Consider the following 16,802-nt stretch of genomic DNA (forward strand, 5'->3'; position numbering starts at 1 on the left):
GGTTTCACTAGCAAGGACCACGCCAACAACGAAATAGTGCGAAGAAGAAGTTTACTGATAACGTACGAGGCAAGGCAGGGCGGAGATGTCTGGGTTGAGACTCTGGGTCGGGGCTCCATCTCAATCTGCAATTAGCCCAGCTGGAACAGGACCCCCCTTGTAGGCGTCTTATGGTTGAAAGACAAACAAGATATGGGCTGGGAGGGTGGGTTCGATTTAGGTCAGACAAACTGGGATGATGGGAAAGGCTGCTACAAATAAGCTTCTGGGAAATGAGCGGTGTGGTTGAAGTGAATTGTGGTTCGCTGATGAGGAGGAGAGGGCGGTCAGGTTGTGGTCCTAGCCAGGCTGGCGCCACCTGGTGCCTCCACTCAATTTCATTTCTCTCCAGTGACTCGGTTAGGAATTGGAATACACTAGACAGTTCACAAAAACCCCGGAAGTGCGAGTTCAGGCACCAGCCAATCAGCGAAGAGCGAATATTCTGTGTTGCAACGATTCCCAAGATCGAGGATTTAAAGCCAGAACAAAGAGAATGTTTGGTGAATTTCATCAAGGGGAAAGAAGTTATTGTCCTTCTTCCTACGGGATTTGGGAAAAGGTTAATATACCAGTTAGTCTCGTTAGATGCGCATTACATACGTCACGACCAAATAGCAGCGATTGGTTAAATGAAAAAAAGTACCTGCCTACTGTCGAGCGAACAAACACTGCGAGGTCAGATGGTTTCTACGAAGTGAAAACGGCTGATGAATCAGGCTAGCGTGGTCCAGCTCCTGAAACATATTAACTCCACATAAAAATAAAAATGACTTGAATTAGAGTTAAATTTTGAGAAAAAATCTTGAGGGAACATAGAGCTGACCCCATTCACACAACACACAAACCATCCATCCATATTTAAGGTGTGCTCTTCTCTCAAGCTCTTCTCTCAAACAGAAAACATTCAGTTCTACCTTGTGATGTCATGTGGTGGTACAGGAAGTGCTCCATAATCTCCATACACCTTCATTAGAATCATTTGGATCATTTCAGCCCTGGAGTAGCCCATCTCTACTACAAAACATAGAAGACAGTTGTTTACTTGACAACTACCACGTTGTTACATCTCAAGGTTGAACGGAGCATTTTGAGCTTTGATCTTTAATTGAAAACAAACAGAAGAGATTTGTTTATGTAGGTGGATCACTAAATACACTGTGGTTTCTTCATAATAACAGAGGACACCGATGGAGGTTCAGGGGTGAAGGTACATCCATTGTGGGTTCTATAATTAGACCTGCTGGGAGAAGGCTGCTCACTGTGGATGTGTGGTGTTTTGCATTATAAATGGCCTTATGTGGAAGTAAAAGTGTTTGAGCTTTTTAAAGGAGAGGACTTTTCACCACACGCTCATTACGCACCATTCTGCACGCCTCACTTCTCTGCCTCACTGCGGCCTTTGGCTCATAATAATTAGCTGTCATGTACTGTACTCGGGTTTGCGCTAACTACAGCTGGCAACACACAATTGTTTTTAATTACAGTAAGTCGAACAAATCAGTTTCGATTAGTGTATTTCAAATTCATTCTCCACAGTCTCAGCTACTTATTCACCTTATTCGGGAAGTTGCCACGAGCGCTGTCATCGTCATCCGGGTCGTATTATTTTGCAAGAGGTTGCTGCTCTTGACAGTAACTAAGTGAGACACAGTGAGCTGGTTAACGTGCTCCTGTGCTCAGAGAAATTGTTGGCACTTTTTTGTAACTTTTTTTGTAAAGAATGCACCATACACTGATTCTAATCCTGATTTTGTTACTAGCTTTAACACTCTTATAACTAGTAAAGTTTATTGTTTGTTTTGTTTTGTTTTACTTAATTTTAATTTTCTTTTTCATCAATAGCATTTTTTTTTCTTTTTTTAACAATATAAGTTTGTAACAAAAAAGAAACAAGCAAACAATGAGGTAATAACGACATAATTAAACGTCCACTCTTTATGTATCAAAGACAGTTATAAAAGAAGCAAAGGCAAACAAAGGCAAAACAGGTTTCCAGTGCTTAATAAATATGTATTTTTGAATCCTTAAAGTATATGTTATCTGCTCTATTTGGTATATATCCCATACTTTCTGAATACATATGTTATAAGAGGGTGGATCTGGTTTGAGTCATCTAATGGTTATACATTTTAAAGCAGCAGTAAGTAAAATATTCAAAAGGTATTTTTCATCCCTTTTGCTGATACTTGCAAGCAACGCTCCTAATAATGCTACTGCTGCAGTAGATGGAATATGTTGATTAAAAGTAACTTTAAGAGCATCAAAAACAAATCCAGTTTAGGACAATGTCAAAATATACAGTATGTGTGTGGTTAGCTTTGACCATGTCACAGTTTCTCCAGTATAAACCCAAATGTATTGTTCTGTTTTTTTTTTATTTTGTTTTTTTTAAAGCACTTCATAGACCCCAACGTACATTTCAGATGTCATTAGGCCTCATTCAGGAAATATTTTTGAGAACACAATTAGACTTATAATATTTAGTTTCATTATAGATCCATTCTGCTCCACCTGAATTCCTCGTTCACTCTCTCCCTCGCGCTTTCTCACATCATAATGCCAAGCCCATATTGGCCATATTTCGAATTTCAGAGGGTGTTTCTAACCAAATACATATTAATTTTCGATGTAAATTAAATGTAAATGAGTGTGGAGGTGTTCGCAGCTGGGTGTTGGTGAATTAGGGGCAACTGTCGACTTAAGAAGGAATTTGCGATCTTAAGAATCTGGAGCAGAGTTCTCTCAGCATCTTCTTAAAGTTGAAGTTACAACTTTTTTAAAGAAGATTCATGAATGAGGCTCACTGTTCCCTACACTCCTTCGTGCGCTCTGAGGTTTGAGGGCCAGCTCCAACTTATCGTCCCAAAAGTTGGGGTGACCGGGTCTTTTCTGTGGTTGGCCCCAAACTTTGAAAAGCTCTCCCCCCTCACATTAAACCCGCCCCTTCTGTCGATTCTTTTAAGTCTCGATTAAAAACACACTTTTACTCACTGGCTTTTAACTCGTTGTGAGAATTGTGTGTTCCTCTTTCTATTATTGATTTTATTTGCTGTTTTTCTATTTGCTAATTTTAGTATTGTTATGTTTTTTATTGACTTCCTTATTTATTTATTTTATGCTTTATTTTAATGAATGTGTTAATTTATATTGTGCCTACTGTGCAGCACTTTGGAGACTTTATGTTGGCAAAATGTGCTTTACAAGTAAAGTTTTATTGGATTGGAAGTACCTGCCGATACCCGTTATCAGTATATATTAGACAAAAAACTGATCCAAACAGTTACATGCTGTTATTCCGACATGCCGCTATTAGACAGTGACGCTTATTTGTCATAGTAGCGGCATAAACATTATAGTGTCCCACTACTTTGACTTTTTTTTTTTTTTCATTGTAGGAGTGGCGGCGCTTTACTATTTTTCAAACATTATGCTTTTCTGACATGAATAATATTAATGCGATAGCCTATTATACTTTGCACTGACATATATCATAAGATGCTTGGGCCGGTGCAAAATGCTTGACCAGAGAATACTTCGGTCACATAGGATATCAGACAACAGTAAAATGTCCTAACTGATCGCCGTGGGAAACAGTCCTGCATTTTAAGAAAGAGCTTAGGCCAGGATTTGGAAAAAAAATCTAATCTATAAAGGAGGCTGAATGGGCTCTTTATGCTTCATTCATTTTGTCATGTAGACGATCTGCAGAGAGCACCATATTAAAGTTTTGTGTCTACATCACAAAAGAGCGTGACCTGTTGTTTATGTATGTATGTATTTATGTATTTATTGTTTATCCCACCATATTGGAGGTCAAACTATTTATCTGGACCAACGTGTAGTATTTGTGTGTGATAAAATAAGCAGGACACCCTGTGCGGTCTTCACTTTCGGCGGCACGGAATCCCCCCCCTCAATTTCCACCGCCCGGGATAGCTACAGCTCTGATTTTGACTCCCATTCTACTTACCCTGGCTGTTATCAGGAACATATGTGATGGCTTGGTAATCAACAAAGATCTCACGCATCCTACAACAACATATTTATAAGCCTCTAACCCCTTGTAACTTTTCAGTTCTTGGTTGGTGTAGGACGATGTCGAATGAATTAAGTGGTTATAAATATCTGGATATTGGAGGTTGGGCACAGAGCGAGCGCTGATTAGACTGACAAAGAGGTCCGTCGGAATTAAACCGGGATCTATTCCACAACCCAAGAGGAAGACTTTAGCATTATATCTTTCTAATGACGACTGATCTAATGAGCTGGCAATTTCAGACAGTTTTATGTTGTTTGCGCTCTTTAAAGGAGCCATGATTATATTGTAGTAACTGAATAACACCTTCCGGGTCAACCCCAAACTTGTCCTCCTGTATGGTCGCCAAAATATTAAGTCACATGACTGCCACATCAAACGCATATCCTTAATAGCCTAAATAAATAATCAATCAAGTTCATTGCGCCAGCTCAATGAGATGACACTTTCACAGCCCAAAACTCACAGGACATGTCGGAATAACAATACTAAAAAGTGTTAGAAAACCGTTACGTCTAAATATAGGCATGACGTAATACCGGTGTGGTATAGGATTTTGACCCTGCTGTGAGGTGACCCCAGGGTCAACATACCATATAGTATTTTGACCCCGGGGTCTGAATCCTATTATGGTATGTTGACCCCCTATAGAATATCTATATTTTATTAATAAAGAATTTGAATTCTATAGAAAAACTTTGAATATTAATACTATATCTGCAAATTAAAACATATTGACATATTTAAAAGTGTTTTTTGAAGAACTCAGATGCATTTTTTATGTCAGTAATAAATTTTGAATGTTAAAAATTACGTAGTTGTTTAAACACATATTTTACTGAAAATGAGGTAAGTAGTTATTAATTACTTAGGTAATCAAAGTGATGTATAATGATTTGGAATCTTGTTAAAATAGACAGGGGTGATCAACTGAGTAGTTAAATAGGGGATATGAGAAGATTTAATAACACAACATTACTAAATTCAAGGTCGTTATCCTTATAAACCATTGCCTAAACTGACATTATGATTAACGATTATCTGAACATAACAAACTAAAAACCATAACAATGTAAAATACAATATTAAAAGTGACAAAATTGCTATGTATATGCATTTTTAACAATATGTTACATTTCATTATCCATCAAAATATTCCTTAAAATACCTTAAAAGATTGTGAATATGTAGCAATATATAATAAAAGTAAATTACATGAGAAATAATGATCATATAAGTAACTACTAAAGAAAATAGTAAGGGGAATCAAAATCCTATGTGCGGGGGTCACTTTACTCTAGCGTTACGTTGACCCCGAGGTCAATATACTATGGGGGTCAAAATGCTATCTCACAGTGGCATGTCTAAATAGAGACATGTTGGAATAGGCGCCGGACCCCGATGCAAATGTGTTATGTAGCTGTATTTATCCCTCAAGTAATGATGGAGCACAGACTTTTGCATAGACTTTGCTCCTTATTCGCCTTATTCCAGAAGTTGCCACGGGCGCTGCCATCGTCGGGTTCGGGTTGTATTATTTTGCATGGGGCTGCCGCTCTTGACAGCAAATAAGTTCAATACGGAATATAAAGCCATCTTAAAGCCCCCCAGAGAATCTACGCTCACTTTTAGGGAGTGGATGGATGATAGAAGTAACATTTAAATTGGCTCCGTGAACAATAGCGCCCGGCAGCCTCCCTGTGAGCGCCACTATTTCCTGTCCAATTTGATCTCTTTGAGGTTTTTGCTGACTCGTGCTAAAAAGAATAAATATTTAAAGACCAGGCAGTGAGCAGGGAGCTGCGGGTGGATGACACTGACAACAAGTTTAAAAAGTGCACAAATAAAATGAATACTTCTGTGTTTACAGTGAGAGATGTTTGTGTCGCAATGCCAACGTGCGGTGACCAGAATTTCAAAATAAAAAACTGGGGCATCCTCGTTTTGTTGGGTGGTTGGTAATAATAAAATAGTGAAACGAGTCCCTAAGGAAAACGGTTCTGCACTCAGCCCATTCACAACTAACGTGAGCCAGTATAGTCACATTTTCTTTGTGTTTTGGTGATTTTTAAGCAGGTTTTCTGTAATTTACCAACAAAAAAATTACAATTTGTGCCTCTCTTTACTGTTGGCAGGGATCAAATTGGTCAAACACAGACATTTCTTGTGTAAAACTGAGACAAATCAATAGTTTGGGATAAATCTGCAGAGACAGGGGACACAGGGCTCAAAACTGGGACTGTCCCAGGTAAATAGGTATGTCTGGTCACTATTTGAACTCGAATGAGGTTTTTGCTGACGGTGCTAAAGTGAATAAATATTTGAAGATCAGGCAGTGAAAAAGGAGATGCGGGTGGATGTCACTGACATAAAGTAAAAAAATGCACACATAAAATGAATACTTTTGTGTTTAGAGTGAGAAATGTTTGTGTCTCAGTGCCAGCGTAAGGTGACCAGAATTTCAAAAGAAAATCTGGGACATTCCCATTTTTTCGGTGGTTGGTAATAATAAAATGGTGAAACGAGTCCCTAAGGAAAACTGTTCTGCATTTGGCCCATTCATGACTACATGTGAGCCAGTATGGTCACATTTTCTTTGTGTTTTGGTGATTTTTAAATAGGTTTTCTGTATTTTACCTTGAAAAATTGACAATCCATGCCTCTCTTTACTGTTGGCAGGGATCAAATTAGTCAAAAATAGGGACACCTGGGGAATTTCTTGTATAAAACTGGGACAAATTACTGGTTTGGGGTAAATCTGCTGGGACAGGGGACACAGGGCTCAAAACTGGGACTGTCCTGTGTAAATAGGTATGCCTGCCTGCCCTAAATTTGATCTCTATGAAGTTTTTGCTGACTCGTGCTAAAGTGAATAAATATTTAAAGATCAGGCAGTGAACAAGTAGCACTGATAAAATGTAAAAAAATGCACAAATAGATACTTCTGTGTTTAGAATGACAGATGTTTCTGTCTTAATACTAACACTAATAAGGTGACCAGATGTCTCCATTTACCCGGGACACTCCCAGTTTTGAGTTTTGTGTGTCCCCTGTCCTTGCAGATTTATCCAAAACCAGTGATTTGTCCCATTTTATACAAGAAATGTACCAGATATCCTTATTTTTGATTAATTTGATCCCTGGAAGCAGTAAAGTGAGGCATAAATTGTCATTTGTTTAGGTAAAATACAGAAAAGCTCCTTAAAAATGAGCAAAACAAAAAGAAAATGTGACTATACTGACTCAATTTAGTGCCAAGTGCAGAACAATTTTCCTTAATTATGCACTCGTTTCACAATTTTATTATTACCAACCAACCCAAACCAGGGATGTCCCAGTTTTTTATTTTGAAAATCTGGTCACGATAAACACTAATGTTAATGTTAAGCCATAATAAATATTACAACAGCACTACAAACTAAAGCAGACTATTCTACATACAAAAATAATTGAGTAGTCTTTATTTTTATTTTAACAGATTGTTTATTTTATGTTTTACGATTTTAACAAAAGTCGCTGTTCGCTTTGAGTCTATTGTGTAATTGTTGGTGCTTTTTTTATAACTCAAATGAATCCATGTTCATTACACATACATGGCTCTGACTTTCTGAATATAGATTTACTCATTATTTCAATTCAAACGTAATTATTCATTGTAGTAGTGATCTGACTCGAGTCCTGTTTTAGTCCATTCATTACACAGAAAAATACACTGACCTCTATAATGTCACCGTACTGTCCTCAAAGCAGCTGCTGCACTGAATCCAGGTCAAGACTCACTGCTGTTTTCTGGGCCAGTTACAAACAAAAGCGTCTCTCGTCCTCTAACACCTCGTTGACAAAGTGGTGAAAGTGAAGGCTATGAACTGTGTTTCTGTGGCTTCAGCTGCTGCAAAACTCCACCAGTGATGCATCTATCTGACTTCAAAGCCGGGACTGTAATTGTGCAAGGGAAATTCTAGCTTTGAAAATTGGATTCTGCGAAAAAAAAAAAAAAAAAAAGTAATGCAACTGAGAGAAATAATAAAAACAGGGTTGTCGAAAGTATCAAAAATCAGACACTAATCAATACTAATACTAATATCCAAACTAGATACCCACATGTGCAGGTATTAATCCAAAAGAATCACATTAACAGGACAAAATTTGAGCTTTGCAGAAAAGTTTTTGTAAGATTTTGAGCTTTATCAGAACCAATATAAGACCTCATGTTAAAATAGTAAAACAGTACTATTATTTTGTGCATGAAAATTACATTCTGTTACTAAAAAGGAGCATTTTTTAGCTCTCATTTCGTAGCATAATCGGTATAAAATATTGAGTGAATGAATTAGAATCAAAATGTTTTTTTTAATATAATAAAAATCCACACATAGCACCTTGAAGCACTGAAAGCACTTTACATTAAGGAACCAGTCACACAAACATTCATACACCAGAGTACGCAGACACTGGGGGTGAGGTGTATGGAGTAAGAAAGCTTTCAGAAATATTCTTGTGCATAGGATAGAAATCTGTGCATATTTGGCTGTAGTTGGGCATAAAATAAATATTCGTAAACTTTTGAATGAGTCCAGTCATACATAAAAAATGTTGTATTTTATCCATCAGAATAGGAATTGAAAAGTTACGACAAAGAATTACAATCACACAATGAGAATTTACAATATTTTTGATTTAGACCTGTTCTAGTCCTGTTTTAGTCCTGGTTCAGTCCTGGTTCAGTCCTTATGTGGCACAAAAGTCCAGCATCTCAATCGATGTTTCTTCTGCTCAGTAAATAATGCCTGTGAAGTGATGATGTATTTTTGACAGTCGAGTCACGTCTGTGAATTCGTATTTGTACTGAAGAAAGCGTAATCGTAAATTTTCATTTCACGATTGTAATTCTTTGTGTTGTAATTTTTCAATTCATATTCTGACTGATAAAATACACACAACACATTTTTATCTACGGCTGGTTTCATTCAAGATTTTATGAATATTTATTTTATGGTCAGCTACAGCCAAATATTCACAGATTTCTATCCTCTGCACACGGATATTTCTGAAAGCTTTCTTACTCCATAGAAGTGGGTCAAGTGTCTCGCCCAAGGACACAATGATAGTATTCATCTACGGGAGTTGGAATCGGACTGCCCACTCAACCAATATATTTATGTCAAGAGCAGGATTTGAACCTTTGTATCCGTGGACAAACACTCTGTACTGCCATGAATGCAGCTGTACGGTTGTATTGTGAGCTCAACAATCACAATTACGGATGAAAACAGTTTATTCAAAGTCAGTCAATTTAAACTGAAGAAAAAGTAGCACCATTGTGTACTGAATATTAATCTTTATTCATCCCACTTTCCCTCTGCACAGCCTATTCACTCTATTATAGACCAATACAGAAGCGCACGCTGCCTTCATATATTATCTCTGATTCAAAAACAGTGCTACAAAAATCACATTAAAAAAAGAATGACATTGATAGACTCACATTACAAACAGTGATAAACGTACAACACGAGTGAAGTCGCCCGGTCTCAGAAATGTTTAAGCGTAGGACTTCTGATAGCGAAATGGGATTGATGTCAAGATGATTCAATATATGATTCAATACATGTGTGACCACCGTAGACTGTATGTAAATGGACATAGTTAACCCGCCACATTTCAGCTCCATCCTCATATGTCCTAATAAATCTCACATTTTGCAAGCAATTTGGCGTGCGAGATGTTCTTGGGCTGCTCCCTCTCCTCCAATGCACCCGTCTCAGGTAATTGATGTGCGAAGTTCTCATTCTTTTATATCGTTGGCTCCATCATCTCCAACTCCAATTGACTTTACTTTTGAAAAAATGTCACCCCTCTTCATCTCGCTCTCTCACAGATCTGACCTGTAACTTGGTCTGCTTTGGTCAACACAGGAAGGTTTAAGCCAGGGGTGTCCAAACTTTTTTCATCAAGGGCCACATATCTAAACACAGACAAAGCAGAGGGCCGATCGAGAGCTGTAGACTGATGCTCAATACAGTGAATAATTGAAATATGTGCATGTTTAAGATGTTAGAATGAGCCATCAGTCTTTATTCATGCTAAGATCCTTAAAACCACACACTAAATATTAACTTTATCAAGGTAGATTTTCAAAAAAACTTGCAGTAAAAAGTTAATTTTTAATTGATGCAAGGTAATTCGGACCAGTTCACTTAGTGCCTCCGCTAATTTTCATTTCTCTCCAGCAACTAGGTCGGGAATCAAAATACAACAGACGGTTCGCAAAATCCCTGGAAGTGCAAGTTCGGACACCAGCCAATCAGCGAAGAGTCATATTCAGTGTTGTCAACGATTCCCGAGATCGAGGATTTAAAGTCGGAATAAAGAGAATGTTTGGTGAATTTCATCAAGGGGAAAGACGTTATTGTCCTCCTTCCTACAGGATTTGGGAAAAGCTTAATATACCCCGTTGGCGGCACATTACATACGTCACGACCAAATAGCAGCAATTGATTAAATGATAAAAAGTATCCGCCTACTGCTGAGCGAACGAATTCTAAGGCTGCGAGGTCAGACGGTTTGTGAAACGAAGTAAAACCAGCTGATGAATCAGGCTACTGGAAGCCTGAGGGCCAATAAAAAATTTGTCCGAGGGCCGCAATTGGCTTTTGGGCCATAGTTTGGACATGCCTGGCTTAATACCATACTGTGAAACCTCCCTGGAGATAAGCAACCCTTCACTAGAGATGTTCCTCTGTTGCACCTTCAAATAAATTCCTATTCTTAATATGAAACTTTGCTCCAAACTCGCAACTATAACTGCTACCCTCTTGAGCTTCATTTGACTGGAGCTGCACGCTATGGCTCCCTTAATCCACTTCTTTATACAGTCTATGGTGACCACGACCTGGGTGCTCCGAGATGCCGTGAAGGATAAGACAGAAGAAAGCCCGAAGCTAACTCGCCTAACTATGAGAAGCACGGTGGAGGTCATATGAGAGCAGACTATTTGAAGAAATGCTTTTACTGGAGTGGTCACGCACAGAAGCAAGATAGAGGTGAATCTTTTTGTTGTGCACCAGCCAAACTGCTTGAAATGTCACCACGACTTTTGCATTTAAAAAGTAGTAAATCATTTCTCACAGCATTGACGCGGTGTGTAATGCATAGGAAGTGCTTTTAGCCTCTTTGACGAGTTTCTGTCAAGAGGAAAGACTAAACTGTATAGAAGTGTTGCCAATTCCAGTGTGTTGCCAGAGACTTCGAAGGAAATGATCGCGAGTATACCTGTTAAAATTGGAGAGCTGTCAAGATTTCTTTATAAAGGGCTTTCAAAGTATGATTCAACCTGGGGAAACTTTTTTGCCAGTTGATGCAAAAATGTGTGGAAACTATAGCGCGACTAAAAAGGTCCTTTTTGAGTTAGCAAAGTTTCAACTGCCTAACAGTACAACATATGGTCCCTGAAAGTGTAGAAAGGAAGTAGCCTGGACAGCCATCGCATCTCTTTGTGGTTTCAAGACAAAAATGCTTGGATTTCAGTTTGTTTCTCACGGTAAACTACAAAACACAAACTGCAGTTAGGCCGTAAAGTTTTAAGCAATGTTATAATGTTGTTACCTTTTTAAAAATATACCTGGAGTTGCGTTTTTTTGTCATTTGCACATCTTAAAGTAACCCATTCCACCTTCAGATGTCATGAAGCAGTAGTTTTGACATTAACAGCTACATTTTGCCTTTAGTTCAGTCAAGATTAGGGCTGGGTTTCATTAAAAAGTTGCAGATACGATACATACCTCGATACATAGGCCACGATACGATACATATCTCAATACAGCGTACTTTCGATTCAATATGATATATTTCAAATTGATTTGATACCGTTCAGTAAAAATAAAGGCTAAATCATGGCTTTGTTGAACCACTTCTTGTGCAAAGTTAAAATGAAACACGCCCATTTTAATCATCAAAATAGTGAAAATGTCAAATGTGTCGCATAAACGAGTTTCCTTCCGCTAAACAAGCAACAAAACTGAAGCGCTGTCACAAAAGAAATTAGTAAAATATAACAAGAAAAAATACTCGGCGATATATCAATACAGCAGCCCACGATATCAATACTGTAGCATCAGATTAAACGATTTCAATATTTTTGCACACCCCTAGTAGACATTGACAGTTCCAGAACAGAACTCATCAAAATGACTCACCCTAACCCTAGTGAAGGTATATGGAGTTTAAAAACATGGTGGAGCTCTTCCTGTAAACAGAAGAGCTGTTCCACCTTGTGACAAGAACTCTGCCTAAATGTGCAAAGTTTGTGCGCTAAACATGTGTGAGTGAAACTAAACAAAACTCCAGGTATGTTTGTGATGAGGAAGCAGCATTATAACAAATAAGATTCAACCCCTAATTCTGTATAAAGACCTCAATTTGTGGGCATATACCACCCTTTTCGCTAATAGTACTGGCCCAGGGACCATTCATTGAGAAAAAGGATGTTGTGGATGGCCAGGCTACAGAAAAACGCTCAAAATAATGAGCTTTTAGTGGAAAACAAGCCTGAAGCGCAGACACTCCACACGAACACTCATGGATAAACGGGCCATATGTGAGGTATAGTCACTGTCTAGGCTCACACTGCATACAAACAAACCAGCGACTCAGCAGCGGTGGATCTCTGTGGGAATGACAGAAGAGGAGCTGGGAGAATCTGGTCCAACTCCCTCCGGACTCCTGCATATTTTTCTCATCAGCGACAAAAGGGGAAGCTCACGGGGAGAAGGAGAGAAAGTCCTCTATCCACAGAATGGGCACAACAGTCATCCATTACACATAATATGATTCATGGTCACATTTTATCTTCTAGCAGCCGCAGATGAACTCTTGGACTTCGCCTCAGCTGTGTGCTGATCTCGTGATGAGTCCGAATGAGACCACACATTCTCTGAGCTGCTTTCAGAAAGAAGGACGTGAATGAAATCGATCGCTTACAGCCAAATAAAGCTTGGAATTGCACAAGTCCAGGCCTTATGGATATTTACATTCAATATTTCAGTCCGAGATTGACCAAACTGTAGAAAAAGGTGAAATCTTACATAGTAGAGCTAAATTAAAGTGTGTTTTGGAAACACCAGCTTCTAGAAGGCTCTAAGTTACAAGTCTTGCCTCTGCTCCCCACAGGGCCACAGTATCACAGCTACAGCCTGCCCCCTGCTGTCAGTTCACACTCGGTACAGACATTTTTGCTTTGTGTTCTTTGTGGTTGTGAATGTGCGCTCAATAGGACAGCAAAGTCTGAGACCTGCTCAGGTCTGGCTGCTGGTCCGGACCAGTGGGAGCCCTGGCGCTGCTTGTTGGGACAGCTGTTTTAGCGCAGCTTGAGTTTGAAGGCAGAGATCTCCATGGGGTCCAGGCTCACGGTGGAGTCGTTGGCCAGAGCAGTGCCTGAGTGCATGAGGGTGAGAGACATGGGCTGCAGCAGCTGTAGGTCCAGGTTCTTGAAGAGTCCAGAGATGTTGAGCTGTAAAAAGGAATATTATTAAATTTTAATATCCGATAAAGAGCTCTGAAATAATCTAACCAAGCGGAGGTTTATGGAAGCTCATTTCCGCCAGTAAATAAAAAATAAAAGCCTCACAGAAAGTCATAATTATGAGTTTAAAAGTCCATAGAGGTCTCAGCTCTCTTAACAGGTAAACACGCACTTAGGCCTGTCACAATAGCACATTTTGATGATATATTGAAGAAAATAAAGACAGATACATTTGTGCCACTGACACAATAACAAAGAGTAGAATTATCCCTCTAAAACAATTCTAAAAACACAAATTGCAATGAAAAAACAGCAGTTATTTATTCAACCCCCTACATCTTAAATCTATATCGTAGAACGAGAAAATTAACAAAAAGTTCTCTCCTCAAACTAAGAAAAGCCCTTACAATAAATATTGACCCCAAAAAATGATTGTTCTATCTAGGGATGGGCATGATTAGTCGTCTAATCGATAATTGATCATTAGGAATTTGGTCGATTGCGTTCCTTTTTAATCGACAAACCGACTGTAGGTTGCTGTGTGTAGCGTAGTGTAAGGAGACGAGGCTGCGTTTGACACCGGAGTTGCGGCTTCACAGTCCCACGTTTTGGCTAAACCAGCACACGTCTGATCTCTGAAGACATGAACCATCTCCAACGCGATACACGCACAGAACAGACTCACCATCATCATCATCAACATCCCTCTGCCAAAGAGAGAACACTCATATCGTCGTGTCCTTTAGTCCAATCAGCGCACAAGGAAAGAGCGCTTTATAGTTTATGCAAATTAGCCATGAGGTTTTAAGTTTCATTTCTGGAAAACGTAAACAAATGTGGCAAAGCTGCATTAAACACATTATAATCTCAAACAGGCTGATGTGGCTCTATAGTGGTTATGGTTTATATGTTGTGAAGTTGAGTTTAATTATGCAAATTAGTAATAGTAATAATGATGATATTCTCCTGACTATCAATTAAGAAAATTTTATCAAATGCCCATCCCTAGTTCTGTCTATCATGTATTAAACAATAAGTCAGTATAGTAATTCTTGTGACAAGCCTATTACACAGTCAACCCATTGTGAAAACTCTCAACTGTGTGAGGCAAAAATGCACCAGGGCCACTCACATTTCCTTCCACCTTTTATTAAACGAGTTCCTTTCATTTTCAGATTTCAGTAGTGTAGGAATGTGTGTATTTGACGCACCTGTCCTTGTGTAGTGGTACAGTTGAAGGCCATGTTCTGAGCCTCCAACGCACAGTCCAGGCCCAGGCGGTGAACGATGAAGGCTGTGTACGGTGAGGGCATCAGTGGGTCCTGCTGCTCACACACAAACACACAAATCAGTCTTCATCCAGCAAATACAACAGGATAATAAACCCAGACTGGATAAAGAAGTGGACTTAAGGGAGTGTGACGTCACCCATAGCGTTCAGCTCCAGTCAAAAAAAAAACTCACCAAGGCCAAAAGTTATGGGGTGTGTGTTCCATATTAGGACAAATTAGCAAAATAAAAACATCAGGATCATGTAAAGCAAGTTAATACAAACATTTAAGACCAAAATAGGAAGCCTGAGAACATTTTTTCAGTACAAAAAGAACTGAAACCAGAGTCGATGAAGCCGAAGTGGGTTAGCAATGTTGAATTATATATATACAGTCTATGATAATAAAAGATTTCTTCATACCAGTGTCTGGATGCTACGGAGGTTGACCAGGTGCATGTCACAGGGGAAGGCAGACTTGAGCGGGGCAAAGGTCTGTAAAGGAGGGATGCCTCTGCGTTTGGGCAGGACGGGCAGTGCCAACACATCATGGTTTAAAAAGGCACTAGTCATGTGACTCAGAATCGAGGGGAAGCTTGTGACCCCAGTGTCCATCATCTGAAAAAGACAGTTAGTTGGAGTGATGAGACAAACAAACGGACTCATTCTAATCTATCTTCTCTATTACATCTACACTTTAAAGTTAGGATAATCTACAAGCCAGAAGAGTCTAATGTAAGAGCACAACAGCCTGGGGTGACTTATCTCCAACTGACTAGTGGTGGTGAATTGTTTTGTGAAGATAAAAGCAGTATTTTCTAAGACTTTAGAGAGTGATTTTCATCTTTCAAATATTTTTTATGTCTTACTTCTTCGAGAATGTTATTTGCACGTATCATTCTTAGACAGCTACATCTAAAGAGGGAAGTAGGGAGACCAAACAGGAGCGAGTAGCATTAGTTTCTATCACATAGACTATGATTCATTCTAATGACCATCAGTGTCGTTGCTACAGCAACATTACCTCTTGAACTTCGTCACTCAAAATTTGAGAGAAACTACGAAACAATGAGGAGAATTTGTGGAAAAAGCCATCACGCTGAAAACGTAATGATGTGGAAAGAAAGGAAATGAAAAAGACAATTAGACAGAAAGACAGATGGTGAAATAAATGAGTGGAGAAAGTGAGCTACACAGTGAAGGACAAAACACTTGGCTGAAGTTTAAACAGCTTTAATAGAGAGAATATATTTAAAGGGCCCATATTACACCATTTCCTGATCTGTTGTGATATTTCCTCTTCAAAAACATATCTGGACTTGTGTTTGGTTTCATTTACAAATGTTTTACACACAAATCCTGCATATTAAGTTTTCTCTCAAACAGAAAACACTCTGTTCCACCTTGTGATGTCATGTGGCAATACAGAAGTGCTCCACTATGTTTTTAAAGTCCATACATCTTCACTAGAATCATTTGGATCATTTGTGCCAATCTCTACTGATGTAAAGGTAAAAGGAGCTGTTAACTTGAAAACCATGTGCCATCACAAGGTGGAAGAGAGTATTTTGGAGTTTTGGAGATGCAGACAGATGCAGGTTTACTCAAACTTGTGTGAATGAAACAAAACACAACTCCAGGTATGTTTTTGAGGAAGTAACAACATTCTAACATTGCTTAAATCTCTCAAGAGTCAATTTGGTATCATATAGGACCTTTAACGTTGTGAATAGACAGCATATATTTAATGTTATGAGCTCTTCTCTGGCACTGACCTTGTTGCCCATGCCTCTGTGCTCCAGGAGCAGTCTGAAGCGATTCACAGTTTTCTTGTTGTCCTTCAGGCCCTGTCCTAGCCCGCGGTTATCATCTTGCATCAGGCGCCGGTCCAGAATCACCTCGAGCTGACCTGAGGCAGAAATGAGAGACCAGAA

General features: G+C 39.0%; 1 protein-coding gene across 2 annotated transcripts in view; it reads right to left on the reverse strand.

Annotated features, from left to right (window-relative positions):
* Positions 1–8,762: 8,762 nt before the first annotated feature.
* Positions 8,763–16,802, reverse strand: part of man2a2 (mannosidase, alpha, class 2A, member 2) — a 30,498-nt gene continuing 22,458 nt past the window's right edge. For both annotated transcript variants that reach the window (XM_020931090.2, XM_055155196.1), the window contains 4 exons: positions 16,644–16,777; positions 15,292–15,486; positions 14,810–14,923; positions 8,763–13,586 (listed from right to left, as the gene is read on the reverse strand). In XM_020931090.2, coding sequence (XP_020786749.1) covers positions 13,434–13,586; positions 14,810–14,923; positions 15,292–15,486; positions 16,644–16,777 — 596 coding nt within the window. In that variant the 3' untranslated portion in view covers positions 8,763–13,433. The remainder of the gene's footprint in view (positions 13,587–14,809; positions 14,924–15,291; positions 15,487–16,643; positions 16,778–16,802) is intronic.

The sequence above is a fragment of the Boleophthalmus pectinirostris genome, unplaced genomic scaffold (assembly GCF_026225935.1).
Source record: "Boleophthalmus pectinirostris isolate CB_2022bp ecotype Guang Dong unplaced genomic scaffold, ASM2622593v1 HiC_scaffold_2, whole genome shotgun sequence".
Taxonomy (NCBI): Eukaryota; Metazoa; Chordata; class Actinopteri; order Gobiiformes; family Gobiidae; genus Boleophthalmus; species Boleophthalmus pectinirostris.